This window comes from Nipponia nippon, unplaced genomic scaffold (assembly GCF_047370975.1).
Source record: "Nipponia nippon isolate SJK-2023a ecotype South Korea unplaced genomic scaffold, ASM4737097v1 scaffold_21, whole genome shotgun sequence".
Taxonomy (NCBI): Eukaryota; Metazoa; Chordata; class Aves; order Pelecaniformes; family Threskiornithidae; genus Nipponia; species Nipponia nippon.
In genome coordinates this window covers 4,485,638-4,503,551 of record NW_028262338.1, presented here as the reverse complement: position 1 = coordinate 4,503,551, position 17,914 = coordinate 4,485,638, and the positions used below count along the sequence as shown (strand labels likewise).

General features: G+C 37.7%; 1 protein-coding gene across 2 annotated transcripts in view; it reads right to left on the bottom strand.

Annotated features, from left to right (window-relative positions):
• SLIT3 (slit guidance ligand 3) overlaps window positions 1–17,914 on the bottom strand; it is a 601,195-nt gene that overhangs the window by 491,489 nt on the left and 91,792 nt on the right. For both annotated transcript variants that reach the window (XM_087759961.1, XM_087759962.1), the window contains 2 exons: window positions 12,265–12,336; window positions 9,355–9,426 (listed from right to left, as the gene is read on the bottom strand). In XM_087759961.1, the coding sequence (XP_087616087.1) occupies window positions 9,355–9,426; window positions 12,265–12,336 (144 nt within the window). The remainder of the gene's footprint in view (window positions 1–9,354; window positions 9,427–12,264; window positions 12,337–17,914) is intronic.

The following is a 17,914-nucleotide window of genomic DNA, read 5'->3' as shown; positions in this document are numbered from 1 at the left end:
TAAACCATTTCCAAGCATATAACCTGCACGCGTGTCAAACAACGGCTCATCTGTGTACAAAGACAATTACATATATTTCAATGCTTGAAATAATTGTTTGACTAATTTCAATAAAAGCTAAAGTTATATGCTTTAAAATAAGGAAAAAACCCAACATCAAGATGCAAACTGCAGTTGCCTCTCATCCGAGGCAATACCATGACCAGAATACATTACATGGCTAAGCACTACTGTTTTTCAAGTATGCAATGCCCACAGAATGACAAAGTATGCCTCCAAAAAGCCCCAAATACATTTTTTCAGGTTAAAGCTTTTCTTACTCTTCTATAAGAGTCGTGTTTCCAGTGATGTTTCTAAAAATTATCTGACCTTTTCACAGTATGGCTTAAACTACTTAAATAATTCAAAATAGAAACGCAGCCAGCTTTATTAGGACACTAAACAGGAGACCGACTTTACGCACAGGCAAAATGCAGACTGGGTACCTCTCAGAATTATCAGGTTTGGCTTCTACAAGTTCTTCTGTGCTTCTTATTTTTTCCCCCACAGTCTTACTACACTAGTGATCTATACTTACACTTGAACCACTGTCTCAAAAAAACTCAAGTTCTACCTGTAAGCCCCTATTGACATGAGAAGGTAAACACTAATCTTGAGATACTGAGACATGGACATTACAGAAGCACATATATATATTGCATGCTTACTCTGTTGTAGAATTATATTATATAATATCAAATTCTAACATTGAATATAATATATATTCTTAGGATTTTAGCAGCTTGCCCCAAAAATACTTTCTATTTTGCCTTTTGAAAAACAGCGTGAGTTCTTTTGTTTCAAAGTTACAGTGATGCCTCAGCCCTGTGGTACATCTTTTGAAGAAAAGTCAGTAAGTTCTTATGAGTAACTCCTGACCAAACCTGTGGCTACAGTTTTTGTTACACAAATACTTTTATTTTTGAACACCCGTTGTCCTGTCTTGCACTTAGGACCAGGCAGCTTTTCAGAGTTGCAAGAAGTTGCGCCGGCATTTAAACTGGCCGACTGCTAGTTGTTTGAAGGCTTTAATGGACCGAGCCCATAGCAATCAACATCACACACAGCTGACTGTGCTGTAACAGTTAACAGCAAAAGATTCTCAAGCAAAGGCTAAAACTGAAAGTTGCACTAGATGCGAAATCAACAAAATTCAAAAGGAAATTCATGTATTTTGGACTTCAAAAATGTTAAGATGATCTTAAAGCCTTAAGGACACTTCATTTTGGGATGTGCACTTACTACCCACACTACATATGAAGATGATTTATTACTGGACAGTATCATTCTACTATAGCCAAAACAAAGTAACATCTTCCTGAAAATTTAATATAAATGATAGAGTATAGTAGTCACTATATGAACAGGGTATCTGCGTGAAATAGGCCATACTTGAGTATTTTCTTCAGTCCTTAACTGTTGTGAGAAGCTTAACTCTACATGGAAATCCATGCACTGGAGATCTTATAACATTCCTTTCCAACAAGAACAACTTTCTGGACTAACAGTTGCAAATTTCCCTCCCCCCACAATTTTATATTGACTGTATATTTGAATTGTGGGAACAGCAAAGAGAGTTATTTAAAAAAAAAAAAATTCCTGACCATATCTAGCAGGTCATTTACACAAATAACTAACATTTCTCTAAATTACTGGCAGTTAAGTAATATAAGAAAAATAAATTTCAGTGAAATCTTTCAGAGTAGCCAGAGTACAGTATTGACAGATAAGTGAAGTATGTGAGCCATATCTTGGGAACATTTATTTTGGCTGTTTGAGCCAAGAGCAGCACATAAAGCTGAATCAAAAGCAATACAAAATTAATGAGCTTCCTTCTTTCCTCCCAAGAATTAATAAAGGTGAGCTGTCAGCTTGAGCCAAGATGTGACTCGATAAGTTATAGCACTTACATTCCTCCCCAATGATTTACTAAAGTGTGCTATTCACACTCAAGCTGTCAATGTCTATTTTACTATTTTATTTTTTATTCGTAGACACACCCCCCCTGTATATATAATGAGAACTACCATGTTCTTGCTATTGTTCGTGTCCTGTGTGATTCTAAATGTAAACTGAGGTATGAACCACACAGGTAAGTAATCCACCATTTGCATCTCGTATAACAGTTTCCATCGTACCTCACGAATAGAATTTGTACCTATTATTTTATCTTCTCATTATCATTCACATTTCTCAGGGAAGCTACTGATTTTGCCTGGGTTTTTGTTAAGCAAGTCTTATAGGAAACAGGGATTCCTTACTGGTGACTTGACAGCACTCTTGAAGTCAGATATCCAGCGTGAGCTTCTTAGGGGGGTGAAGGGCAGCTGGAAGTCCATTAAATACCTCTGCTCTAGACATGAAAAAGCACTGGAACTTCCTGAAGTATCTCAACCCTCTCCATGAAAAGGACAGCATATCCCTAAATTGCGGGCAGCTGGTTCAGTAGAAGCAGAATAAGATTTGGAAAAGATGATAAGCAGTTCAGTTTCTTGCACCAGATGAAGATCAGAAACCATCCAGTACTGGAACTGACTTACGGCCCACCTAGATCAGTATCCTGTTTCCAACCATGGCAATACACAGACGCACACAGAGGCATAAGCATAGGGCAAGCATGTATGAATCTTATCTACCAGCTTTGCTAGCTTTCAACCTTTTTTCAGCTAGACTTCTTAGATGGATGAAGACTTTGCATGTTTAGTGGCCCTCAATGGATATCTCTTTCACAAACATAGCCAGCCTTCTGATGACCATCTGTGAACTTCTATTTTAGTCTTTTATGAGCTCCAACATTTTAGGATTTCCCTACCCTCCTCTCCCCTCCCCATTTCCCGGTTCTTAACCCTGAATTGCACCGACTGTATTATTTCACAGTCACTCCATCTCATAAGGTGCTTCTACAATTCCTCAGAGTGGGCATTTGGATTAAAACTGCCCACGAAGCAGTTCCTTTCCGGAAGGCTATATAAGGGTGATGAGAGATGGAGTGGCTTGGGTCTCAGCCACTCTGCTAACAGAGGTAATCTTTATCATGCAGGTTATTTCACAGATAACTCCAACAGCATGAGAGGCAAATTCATACAAGTTGCTCTTTAAGAAGGAAGGGACAAAGCTTGAGGTCTTGACTCACGGTTTAGCCAGTCAAATGAGTCAAGACAGTTCCAAAATGTTTTGTCGGGCTGGAAATGATACCTATGGTTTGGAGGACTGGTGAATATATCTACCAGTAATTGGAAAGATTTAAAGGAGAGCACCAAGATTATATTCAGAGAAGAGACTGTCAGCTCCAAGAATGAGTCAAACATCCAAGGTCTAAAGTTATCCAGCCCACAAGCACACCCAGGGAACTCCTTCCCCTTGGAAGAAAGAAAAAGCATTGGTGAAGACAAGCTACAGACAAAAGACAGCAGAATAGCTCTGTGGTAAGGCATTGGCTGTGTGGGGAACAGCAAATCACTCTGTTTACAATACATGAAAAGACAGCACAAGGTGGAAGATCACAGCACTCCCAGTAGTGCTGCATGGTGCAAGAAGCACAGTGGAATAACGAGAAAGCAGAAGTAATGACAGAGACCAGTAAAACCTGTAGTAATCCAAGCCCAGAAAAGAAACCAAGAAGCACTGCTCAAGCAGATGCCCAAAGAACTGCATGATACCACGGGAAGATGCAACATATCGCTGTGATGAATTTGCACACAGCCTCAACACGTGAATACTTCGGGACTCAACTTTTTTCTCCACGTGGACACTAGAAACCAAGAGCTTTTGCTTGGCTTCTACCACACATGATGAACTAGAACTTAAACACGGCTCTCGTGATGTCACTTTGGGACAGCCATTGTCTGAGCCTAAGACAAAACGTAGAGACAGGGAGCATGCTTTCCCGTACTCTGTAGAAAGAGTAACTGCACACTCCTCCTCCAGAGGAAATACAAATGAAGTAGAGAAGATTTAGTCTTCCTCTACACTTCTGGTTGAGTCAGAAGCAGGATCAAACTGTGAAACTCCTTTTGTGCAATAAGTTGATGAAGGAACTCATGAACTTCAAAAGCTGCTATATAAGGCTGTTGCTGCTACTCTATTGCTATCAGGTTCAGAAAACGATGCAGACAAATACTTATAATAACGTGGTCCTCACTTAAGCAGTAGGAACTACATTATGGCCACGTGAAAGGGAAGACGCACACTCCAAACAACACAACTCTTGAAGAAAGTAGTAAGGCTGTACCCATGCAAGTTAAACTAAATAGTCACTCCAAATAAATTCATCATTTTCCCGCGTAACGAGCTGTCTTGGGAGCAGAATACAGGCAAAAGGGTATCATTTCTCACTCCTAAAGCACCACTTGTTCCTGGGGCGTTTGGTAGGGAACCTGGTACTACACTAACTTACATGTGGTAGTTTGAGAAGGAAGAAGGAAGTATGCAAGTAATAAAACTGATTAAGTATCAGACCACAGCTCTAAATCCATTTTAATGTGTCTTTGTTCTCCAGCATTTCCAGATAAGCATTTTATGATCACTGATGTCCAATTAGCTATGTTATGCATAATGTCACAGGGAAATGGAGACACAAAACAATAAAGCTTTTTTCTGAAAGGTTACATTCAAACTGTCTTACATATTTACAAATCCATATGGCTTCATAAATAAGTGTAGTGTGTGCAGATCCAGAAAAACATCCAGAAAAACTGCATGCGCTGCAAACCTTGTATAAACACTATAGATTTGGCCATGCTGCCAAAGATTTGCAATAAGCTTTTGTTTACAACAGCAAAGAACTGTCCAATGCTTTTATTATTTTGCCCGCTACTCTGAAGCACTCAGCAGTCTTTCCACTCAGCATGTTAATTATGGAAGATGCTTTTTGTATTACATGATTTATTTAAAGCCTGTTCAATCTCAATTTATGAAATCCAGATTGTGAAGCATCATATACCAATTTATTCTTTTCCTTAGCATCTTTGGTAACTAATAGCTATTTCACAGAACACTATGCCAAATAAATATACTTTAATACCTTAATCGAGCATTTAGGAAGCTGCTTACAAAGACTCGATGCACAGTAGCATCTCTGCAGTTAAAGGTCAAATACAATTCCCATTTTGACCTCTCTCTTAGCACGCACAAAACCAAAACCATACATGTATATGCTAGGGTTAAAATCTGGATTCTAGCCTTTTTTTTTTTTAAAGCTGATTATTTTTCCCAACTTCATTTCCCCCCCCCCTCCTTTAAACAACAAAAACACATTTTTAGTGTTTTCAGATGTCGAGATCTTTTATGCTAGCTAAAGACAATAATTTGAGTAGAAAGAACCAGCCATCAGCCAAAGTCCAGTCTTTTGAAGATAATACAGCTACGTGACAATTTCTGGTAGTTGGCCGTGGAAAAGTCAGGATCGGTTGGTGTCTTATATCCTGCCTCATTTTTCTCATAAATGTGTGACATACATCTGGCTCTGGAAGAAATTTCAGTTCATCCTTTAGGCCCACCAGTATGCCTCATTCTTCTTGATCCTCTTTGCAAACAAAATTTCATAATCATTTTATCTTAAAATCATACACTGCATTAATAGCAAACCATACCGCTGAAATGCTAAAATCCAAAAATAAATTTGGGTACAACACATTGTGCCAGTGTAGCACTGTGTTCGTGTGGGCATATGCACACTACTTCAAACCACAGAAAACAAAACCAGCAAAGAGGATCAAAGTCAGACCTTTTACAGTTAACTATTAGGAAAAAAACTGCAGAAGGTAACTAGAAAAAAAAAAGGACTACAGTTTCTGAAACCTACTGTACACCAACGGGCACAGGCGGTGTTCTAAACTTGCTGCCCTGCTACTGGCAAGGAGGGCAGACTATCAAAATTTACAACTGGCACTTTCACGTTTCAGCAGAACATTTCCATAGTTTGTTAAACACTTACTGAACATACGCATACACCTGCCCTGCAAACTCTTATCATTCAACATCAATTAGTAGTATTTTTTGGCAAGCAGCACTTTGGAGCCAGAGGAAAGGTGCTAGCTAGAGAGGCCTGGGAGAAGATAACAAGCCTGGGAGGAGACGTACTGAAGTCGTTCTAGTACATCAGACATACAAATCCCACTGACGCATAGGCTCCACAAGCTTTGTAGTTTCTCCACTTCGGTATTACACTGCACAAGAGCATTGGTGGTTTGTCTGGGGCTCAACAACAGTGCAACAAATAGAAGACAGTAAGCTGTATGCACCGGTTATACCTATTAATGTTGTCTCTTACCTACTTGACTTTTTATGGTCAGCTACCTCACCATTAATCTTTATGTTCTGGAAAAAAACTACAGAAACTTATTGGAATAAAACCACTAGAAGCATTTCTGGTTTTCCATTATGGGGAGTACCATCGGATATTCTCAAGAATTCTGAATCTTAGGACTCAGCAGAACAACTTATACTAAACCCACTGAATTTTGCTAAAAGGCAATAGTTAAAATCCCTGCATATTTGGAAAGCTGAGGAAAAATATGTCAAAGTAAGACGTGGCTTCTACCTTCCACATGACTTCATTTCTCCACTTTGTACTGTCTGTCATTTTAACATGCATTGCGTTATGTGCTTCCTTCAACTGATATTGGCAGACTTTATTAAGCTATTACACAATTTTGACAATATCCTGCCCTATACTTAAATAATGCCTTTAGATGTGCCATTGGTATTGTAAGCATTAATCTCCTACCAAAAGAAATTTAAAAAAATCAGAGTAAAATCCCAATAAGCTAGAGTCATCATCACAGTGTTTTTGGCAGCAGTGGCTAACAGCTTTACAGACATTTTATTTAAAATTTGCTTAGACTGTTATAGAGGGCATTTCAAAGAAAATTCTGCTAATTTACTCAGTCAATAATGATGGATTTGCTTCAATATCCAGAAAAGTGAAAATATATTGAGCTAAGATAACATTCACCTAAGGTTATGCCCTTTAAATGATCACCATGGGGCGGGGAATGGAACAATGTACTTCCACTGTTACTTTGAATGCAAGACCTTTATATATGCTATTTTGCCAGAAATAGGAATTACTCTTGTTTTTTAAAGTCTGACCCGATGCAGCTGCTTTGTTTAAAAAGAAGTTAATGATTACTTTTGCATCCACTTCAACAGATAAAAAAAAGAACATTATTCCAAAATCAAAGCAATATAAGCAATTTTTCTTTGTGGTCTGAAAGAAATTAAATGGAAAAAAGCCAGGTTTTTCTAAATTCAACCATCATACTTTCTCAATTAACATTTTGCAATGTTTGACAATACTTAATAAAATAGCTTTAATATTACCTAAAATGTTGCAATTTAGCCTTTATAAGTTACGCCAAACTTTCCACAGTTCATTCTCCAAAGCCTACTGACTCATAGCAAAAAAATCAGATTTATAGTTTTGTCCTAAAAATGATTTAAGCTAAAATACCAAAAAGTTGCAAGTTTCCAGGCCTCCCTTTCATACTACATTCATTTAGGAAATATTTTCATGACAGGCAATCCTAAAAGAGAAGCAGAGATGCAGTATATTTAACAGGCCAAGTTAAGAGTTCACACAGGAAAAAAAAAAGTAAGACTTTCAAAGACCACATACTTAAACAGACACTATTAAAGCTATCATATTTCCTAACTTCTGGTTTCACAAAATACATTGTTTTCATTTGCTAACAGAGCAGGCTGTACAGTAAAACAACACATTAAGATGACATTTGAGTATCATCTCTGGTTACTAATAGCTAGCCCTTCTCCCAGATTTTTTTTTTTTCAAAACTCATTTCATAGTTTAACTAAATCTACCTTTATCTAAATAGAGATATGAGAAAGATTTATACACACACACACACACATATATATATATAAAATGAGCTTGAAACTAGGACTTAGAATACTGACTCTCAAAGATGAGCTATAATGTGAACAAACTTTTCTACAGTGTCAGGCTATGCTTAATTTTGGCAAATTAAGCTGGTTATTATTTTTTACTGCCCAAGAAATGTGAAATAAATAAGCTATGGCAAAACTCTTAGAAAACACTTAAACAACACTTAAAAAGTGTTTTCTAATTGAATATTGGTAACAGGAACAGAAAAAAATGGGTTATAAGGCATGCGAGTTAAAATTCTGATTATTGCCATAAATGGAGCTTTGCAATTCAAGACAAAAATCCTGAGTAAATTAATTTTAAAAGTTCAACGCACTACTTAAACAACTTAAATGCAAATCTAATCCTGAGATCATCTGAAACAGTTTTAGTACAGCATATGCTCAATACTCCAGACTTCTCTTGAACAATTGCTAGTGGGAACTTAACTCTTGAAAGCTGCTTTAGAAAATATCAATTAGAAAATACCAAATCCTACACCAAATGCCTTGCAGATAACCGAGTTAACAATCAAGGATAAAAAAAACCTGCTTCTCCATTTAACAAACAGGCATTCCAAACCAGCATGCGATTTTGTTCTAGTCACCTACCTCTAACAACAAATAATTCCCAGAAGTATTTCAGTGTTACAGAGATTTTGTTCTGCTCCCATCACAAGCAGGCAAAATTAGCATTATCGTGAAGCCAGGTTAAACAATACACCCAACTAAGAGTGACAACTGGATACAGCATTGCTTTTGTACTTTTTGATATTTAAGTTTATACTCTTGCAGGGCCAGTAGTTTTCCATAAATCGGATTCTGTATTCAGAGATCTCTTATCTTCACCTTTTTAAAAAAAAATAAATTTAATTGCTATCAAAAGCAGAGGAAATCTACAGTCTTTTCTCCACTAAGTCTAGCATGGTACCCCAGAATCCACTGGTGTCAGTGGCATTATGCAACTTCAAGGGGAACGAAGCTAATCAGAAAATTAAGTCTAAAGGCAGTTTTAGAAATACCGTGGTTCTCAAAGGAGACAACTGTAACTTCCACGAGCACAAATTTATATATATATTATATAAAAATATATATTATATAGTAATATGAAAATTATAAACAAATCTCTCTTCACCTACATATCAATTTTAAGAGTTGCCCAGATAATGTCCTTTTGATAATGTTGTTAAGATTCTGGTGTCACCGACAGTTCTATTTTCTTGGCAAGCAATTGTACATTTTATTTCAAGTATTAGCTGTCACGCAATATAAATCCAACTGTGTTTAAAAGCATACTTTAATTAGGCAGGTACCCACCTCTCTCTTTTTCTTAAAGGAGATTAATTTTTTAATCATGAAATATGAATGACCGTTAACAGCGAGGTATAAAAACAGTAGATTTTCCATAGGTATGTAAATAGAGATACTTACAGCCGTTCAAGTTGTTTTAGATCCTGAAATGCTCCACGTTCTATCACACTAATCTGATTTTCTTCCAAGTGTCTGCAATTCCAGAAATACCAGTTAATTTTTAGACAACAGAATAAAAGAGCTTCCCCACTTCTCTTCACACATGCTACAAAATTGCTTTTCACAGAAGTACCAGTACCAGTTATAATTAGAGATTATTAAAAAAAATCTGGACAGACCAGCACTGTTTCTTTAGATCACTAACAGGAAACAGATTCAAAAATTGCCTCCTGACTGCCAGATTTGGTAAGTGTTTTTGTTCCTAAACTTTTATAACCATAACCAATATGCTCAGAAAGATGTTGGTCTAGAGGCTGACTATTACGTCCTTAGTATACTACTCTTAGTTTACGTAATATAATTGAGATAACTGACTCCTGCAGCACATAGCAGGAGCCCACTCAATGTCAACATATTTTTTTGCCCAGTCTTTATGTTCTGCAAAGATTTCAGGCTTGCCCCAGAGTAAACCATTTGTAAGTAATCCCAAGTGGTTCAATCCCTCCAGAAATACAGCCATGGCAGCTATGTGTGACAACTGCATGCGGTCCCGCTGTACGACAGGGTGCAAGAACATAAGGGAACACCCCCAGGTTTCCGCTGTGTCCGACCCTGCTTTTCCACACCCCCTGAGGCTGAGACAAGGCTAAGTTATAAGCAACGGAGACTGACTTCTCTTTGATTTACACTGTGCAGGAAATGACTATTCATCTACACAGCAGAAACGCTCTTTATAGGTAAAGTGAAAGCCAAGGAATAGAGATACCACTAGGCCCATTTAAGGCGACCTTTTCCCTCTCTCAGTGCTGCTTTCCAGCACACACTCATTTTCTGCTTCTGTAAGAGCACTCAGATGCATGGACTAAATCTCCAGGCTCTCTGACCATTTTACTTGCCTTTAGCTACAACACAGAAAGGAAGAACTTAACACAGTAAGCCTGGGCTCGGCTAACACTAACTAGTGAAAAAGCACTATTCTTGCCTGTTCTCAACAGCCACTCCTCTGCACTCAATGCTACGAGGATGCTCAGAGCTGTTCAACTGGATAGCAGTTGCGAAGATAGACAGCAAGAGAGCATTCCACAGCTAAGGCCACATATGAAGATCAAAAAACAAAATTAAAAAAATCCAAACATGTGAACCAGAGAGGCATGTTCTTAAACGGAGGGGGAGGAAAAACTGCATGAGGAAAGGGAACAAGCTGAAGTTATAAAGGATAAAAGGAGAAGAAGATGCACAAAGGAATGTTTTGCATCTATGTTGTCAGTTTGAGACCGGAAGCTTTTTTTTCTGTTGTACTGTTCTACCAGTTTCTGGATCACTTGTTTGTGGTCCTCACGCTGATGCCTGAAAACAGGAGGAGACTACCTTCCTAGGAACTCTGGGACAGGTTTCTGTTTCTGTGCTTCCCACTCTACTGCCATCACACATGGAGGAAAAAAAGAGGTAAAAATAGGGTGTCAGTAATTTAGAATAGCCAGAATTATGAAGAGACCATAAGAAAAAGCAAAGAAAAAATAAGAAAAATCTGAAGGACTTCTAGAGACCAAAAGTGCACAAAGTAGAAGCTGCATAAAATAAAATCAGAAAAACAGCAAACACATACCAGACATGACAGGAACATGGAGAATAGGGAAACACGCAACAATGAACAAAAACGGGCACATTAGCAGACAGTGAAATGGCACATCTTGGGTTTCAGATGGTCTTCATATATTGGAAGACAAAGCCAATATAAAAAAAAAAATATATATATAAGGGCATTCAGTATAAATGACTGCAGCGGCATTAGGCAATGCCTGCCACTATAAAACAAACCAACCAAACCAAGTCCTGACATTAATGATAGTATCGCACATGTATTTTAATAGACTTCCAAAATGGTATTGACAGTTGGGATGGGAGCCAAGGAAATCTAACCAACTCCACAGCGCTCTCATCTCTATGAGAGAAACACCATAGGAAAAGTCTTCCAACAGATTTGAGATGTTTTCTTAGTATATGCCAACTTGTTCAAAAGTGTTAAGGTAGCAGGAGAAGAGACTTTCTTTTTCATTGGCAAGATTCACTTATTAATTGATCGAATTATCACTAAATAACTGTAACAGTTCAACAGTTGCAGCTTTAAGAACTTATTTTAGAAGATTCTCAAAGGAAAACATTAACTGCAGAGGGTAACCTTAAGAATTACAGAAAGGAATTTCCAGGGGGTGCTGGTGAGATGACTTGTGTGCTGCTTAACTTCTGATCGCTGTTTGTTTCAGAAGAAGCAGTCAGAGTGACAAATTCTATAGACTGATGTTTCCCCTTTTGATGTTCAAGGCCCATTTCCAAGTACAGTTAAGCTCTTGACTGATACTTTTAGATCAATAGACAGCACCACCTAAAATTTTTGTATTGATTACTTCGTATTAGACTAAAAAAATTCACAGGTTTCCTTGGGTATAACTTCTACAGCTATCAACTATCCTTAATCTAAGTTCTTGCTTAATCTTCTGCAAAAGTGCTATTAATGGGACTGTACCTTAAAGGGACCAAAATCTGAAAGTCCTATTTGCTAGCGTATCAGTATAATTGATTTATGCATAAGTGATTGTAAAGTGGACCAAAATTTTTACCACTGTATTTATTAAAAGCCAATGATAAATACAAACAATTAAATAACTCTGGAACTACATCCAGACTTTAGCATGGAACTAAAATTTACTGTTTCGCATCACAAACTGTTCTAGTTGCCTGGTTTAAAAGAACACTAATAACTGAAAAACGTGCAGAAATTACCAGCATTTGATGTCTAGAATTATGTACGTTCTTAGTACTAGCACCCTAAGATAGTCTTGTAAAGACAGACAAGTTTTGTGTTATACTCACAAGACACGGAGATTCTTCAGTCCCGTGAAGTCTGTCTTCGTGATTCTTGTGATATTATTTTTTTCTAGATCACTGCAGGGGAAAAAGAAACCAGCATTCAGGCACTATAACTGACATCCAAAATTCTGTTAGCAGAAAGTATCTCCATCGGTGGAGCATCTATCAGCTGCTCAAATTGTACAAAGTAATGTTTCCACTAAAATCTCGAAATGCAAGCCATCAATCTTGATGCAGTTTGCCTCCTCCGAGTACACTGCTCTCATACAAGAAGTTTCTTCCATTTTTATTTCTAGTATCAGTGCTCACTATATGCTTCTTTCTCCCTCAAGACTACAGTCTTGTAAGAGGCTAAATATATTCAAGACCCAATTGGTATAATACAGCTAAAACAGAGTACTCTGCCCCAAAATGAAGATCAAATTCTGGGGTTATTCTAAACCCAAGTGAGTCTAGCCTCCTGTAGAAACTTAGGCTACACAGAGCTCAAGGAGAGAATAACTTACTTCAGTGACTCCTAAGTGTGGTCTTACCCAAATGATTGGAAGATTTGCAAAATTAGAGAAGAGCTTATGGGGTTTTTTTTTGGTTTTGTTTTGTTTTTTTCCCCCCAAGCATCCTAATCGGACAGCCTCCTGTTGCCCACTTTTTGGAAATGCTGGTTTTCAGAAGATAACTGTTAATCGCACTGAGCTGTTTCCCATGTACGTTCACCCTTTGCCAATTCCTGCATTCTATCTTTAAACTCTCAATTTCCTAACACCTCTGTTATGCGCCGACACACTTTCCTTGTGTGGTCACATACCAAGTATTACCTCCTGCATTGTGCTAATTTATGCTCTATATTCACAATTAATAAGTAACTGGCTGCTTCTCCACCATGGGGAAAAACCCACTGTAACCAGACACCTTGAGCTGCCCACTTTCCTGCAGCTTTTCTTTGGAGTGAGCACACCAAAAATACAAAAGAATTTCATGTCTAAACTTATATCTTAACAGAATAGACATCAACATCGAACACTCTAGTTTGAGACAAATTCTATTTAATTCAAAGAAGAGTCAAATTGAAAAATAAAGGAATTTATAAACTAATCCTTCTTTCAAGACTGATCCTATACTTAAGGATAGCTCTCAATGCACTAACTTTGGTGCCTTTAGAGTCACAACAAACCAAAAATAACTCCCTTTCTTTCCCAACATAAAGAGTCTTCCTGTAATTTCATTTCAAAAGACTATACCGAATACCTGCTGGTACTATAGATCCTATGTTGCTGTTCTCTCTCCTCTAGACTTGCCTTTACTAGGCACCCCTCAAGTTCTGCTGGTTGAGCACCTCCCGTTGTTTGGGGTTTGTTTGGGGTTTTTTTCTGTCCAGAATGTTTTACCTGACCTAGCGCTAACTTACAGGGACAAGGCAAACAGCTAGTCTTTCATCCTGGTCTTCAGCCATGCTTATTTTAACATAATAAGCAAAATGCAGCAAAATTACAATTAATAAAACCAGATATATTCTCCATCATATCACCACGAATTTGTTCTGAGTGTCAGCTTCCTAGGTACATGAAGCCTTTTATGAAAAATAAATTTTCTAATATTGGAATAAACTTTTTTCTTTCCAAGTCACATTTTATGTCTACCAAAAGCTGCTAAATACCAAAAATGCAAGCCTTTGGGGTAACAGTTTCCACGCCAAAAAAGCATTCAGTATTTTTCTAAAGATCATGAGATTGTAAACAATACATTCTGACAAATTTTGTTGTCTATTGCCATTGAATGAAAACAATCTAATATGAAAAGCTACCCATGAAGCTAGACATTTGTTTTCTAAAAGAGAACATCAGATCACAAACCCACAGCAGGAAGCAGAGGCTTTTCCTATGCAATTCAGTTTTACGATAGTTCCCGCATTAATGTGCGCTGGGATAACGCCTCTCCTGTATTCACTCCCATTTCTAGGAAAATTCAAGGGCAAAAAGCAAGATTACAGCATTATTTTTAAGAGCATTTGGCAATCATCTGACACCTGCACAAACCTCGACCTTGAAATAGTTTCTGAAAATCAGAGGGGTGTTCCTAAGTGCTGTTTCAAGTTGATGATTTCTGTAGGTACAAAAAGGAATTCAAGGAAAGGGGGGAAGTCAGAACTTCCAGGAATGCCTCAACTACCACGTTTGTATGCTGAAAAGTGCTGCATAGATGGCTGGCTAGGATGGCTTCTGAGTGCCTAGCAAGCAATACCGCAAACAAAAGGCAAAAGCTCTTGAAGTGTTGAGAACAGCTTAATCATTTGTAATCATTCATATACCATCCTACGGGGGGAAAAAGTGCTCCTGGCTGGCGCAATTTCCAGGAATTCTCCATCATGCAGTTCCATACAAGCCTTCTGGTACAGGCTGCTACTTACGCCCCTCTTTTTTCACCTCACATGAGGTCCTATTAGTAGGCTAGAACTACTATGTGAGTGTTCAAACATAAATGATTATTTCCTTTGAATGAAGATCATTTTTTTTCTGCCGACATGAAGTAATACTCTAAGGTATTAAATGAAAAGCAATTGTCATGGTAACAAATTTCATTTTTCTAGTGTGAACCACATTGTCAAGTAAAGGCAGTTACATATTTTGAAGTATAAGCTTGTTAAAAGGTACATTTTCATTATTCAGAGAAGAAACAGGACTGATTTTTTAGTATATCTACTAACTTCCCCAAGTGCTTCCAACCATGAAAACAGAGTTTTGTCCTAATATGAACACTATCCTCCACTTCCCAAAAATGTAAATATTTAGATGAGTACAGGTAATTGTACTCATTCATCTGAGGAAATAACTCTTCATATACCTAAAGATACATAATTATTTTCTCATGTGTTCCCTAAATCTCAGATGCAAACCAATATGGAATTAACTCCTTTTAATGTCATTTTAACATCCGGGTGGCATTCACTTACTGGAATTGAAAAGCTAAAAAACAAACAAACAAACAAACAAACCTGCCAAAACACCAACACAAAGAACTAAACTCAATACAGCATGAGCCACTTCATAACTGAGGGTGGCCTGGTACTTCGAAGCCTACAGTGACGATGATTAAGCTCACAGTTCATACTGACAAAAACCCCAGCCTCTATGTCTACAAGATTTGTGCCAGGGACAAACCAGCTGCAGTTTAAGACCTCCATCTTTTCCACGGCAACTTAATTTGCCATAGACAACAGGAAGAACAGAACAGATTAAGGACTATTTAAAAAAAAAAAACAAACTAAACCCTAAAATTCAGACCAATAATTCTACACATTGACCATAATGAGAATTTTTTACTGAATTCTGCCATTAAAAACAGAAGCTATATAGGCACAGAATACATAATACTTATGCATACCTTTTTCAAGCATTTGCACCAGTTTTGCTGTGAATCCTTCTAAAGTATAAGCAAGACATTAACAGGACAGCGAGATGTACTAGAGTGCAGAAATAAGCGTTTTATAATGTTGAAATCTATTTCTGATGGTTATTGATAAATGTCAAAATAATATTAATAAAATTCTTAAGTCATAACATGGTTTAAAAACAGATAGAACAAACTTTTAAGAGTTAGTTTATGCATCTTACCACAGGACATACTTAAAAATAATAGAAGAAACACATTCTCCTGTCAGGAAACCATTTTCTTTATCACAGATGGGAACTAAGGATAATGATAAGGAAAATGAGGGGAAAAAAATCCCTACATTTCAGCTACGTGAACAAGAAAGTATCCTTACTTGACTTATGTCAACTATATTTAAAAAAGGTCCGTAAAAGAAACAACAAACCACAAAACAACTACAGGGCACTTTCATTGCATGTACCAGCCACTCTTGTCCATTTGCGTTTATCCTGTTGATTGGATTGTGCTTTTCTCCAGGAATACCTTTGAACCACTGCCTACATTTTTCAGATTTTCCAGCTTACTTTCCTCTTCTGTTCTCAGTTCAGTTCTTCCACCCTGGTGCATCATTAACTACTCACTGGTGTGCCAGAGTGACCTGATTGCAAGAAGCATTGGAAGGAATTAAGTCTGCAGTAAGCAATGCATAAATAGCTTGCGTTTTACTTGCATGATGTTTCCCATCTGCTTTTCATGTCATTCGTTCAGAAGCTTTCCCTTGCTTGTATCTCAGGAAAGGTCTAGCAAAGCACAGCGTTAAGCTGGCCAGAATTCTCCAAGGCAGACAGGAGTCATCTAAGGTATATGGGGCACCACAGTGTCATTGGCCCTGCTTTTTGTCCATTTTGATGAGACTTAATTCCCAGCACAGCTTTACTCAGCTTGACCAACTCCACACCTCAGTTCTATTCCTCTCTACTTTCAGCCCCAAAACCACTCCTGCTATTCAGCATTCTTCCCCCAGTGAAATCTACAGTTCCCTATTCTGAAAACAACGTTAACATTCCTTGATCAATACGTATCTCAAGATTGCTTTTCCCTCTACTCCTGCAAATTGGCACAGCCTATATTGTGTACATAACATCAATCCCTTCTGAGGGTTAGTATCTAAGTCGAAGGTTTCCATTTCTGTAAGTAAAATTACTTGGACAATGCTCTAACTTTAAGAGAGCTGTTCTTCATGAAGTTCCCTTTCTTTAAACCATTTAGGATTTAATTGATAACTGCCGCCTCTGTTTTAGAAAGCAGTATTTACCTGCTGAACATTTGCCTGTTCCAGCATGCCCTCCCCTCAAGGCTTATCTGCCATTTGATGAAAAACAGAGTAAAACCTTGATGAACTACTAGGTAACACTTCCTCCTCCTGTTCACAGTAGGTCTAACCCTGCTGCAAAGAGGCAGATTGCCACCGGTTACCCCATTAGTCAATTAAACTTTGTGACTCTGAAGTTACTGAACTAATGCAGACATTAGTGGTTTACAGCTGGTATTTGTGGGCAACATAATATTTTATGTTTCCTTTATAAAGTTTGGCAGCTGATTATGGCCTCACTAGTGGGTTTCAACTACAAAAAGCTAAACCTTAACATCTAATCTTGGTTGGCTTTCAAACACATCAGCATTCATAAGAACTGTTTGAAGCAAACATAGCTTCGAAAAGAAATCGTCTGGGTCAAAGACATGGGGAAAATTATACTTTAAAGGTGAATTTCATTTATATTTAACCTCAGCAAATACCTATGTGCAGATACATTCATTCCACGTAAAATTCTTATTGTGCAGAATTCCTGCATTTTGCGTAGTACCTGGGGCCAAGCAGATCTTAGATCTTACTCAACACATCTATCTTGCCCCGCACGTACACAAGCCCAGCTACTACTCTTTGACATTTCACGCTCAGATAATATTGCCCCATCATCTAAGGAAACTCCATTAAGGAATACAGGTCTCTTCCGGTGCGTCAGCAGCAAAGTTGATACCACTCACTTGAAAAGAAACTGAAACTATCATCTATACCAGCTTCAGTAAAGTTTTTGGTATTAGGTCTCTCTTGTCAAGCTGTTTTTCTTTTTAGCATAAACCATGTTAAGGACAACACAGGTGTAGTGGCAGTTTAAGAAAACAGACATGGAAGGAATTAGTTCAGTGAGAACAGAACCTGAATTGGACTAGAATGGTACAAGGCATCAGGAAAGCGAGTTCAGATTAACTATTAAAGGGAGCTTTA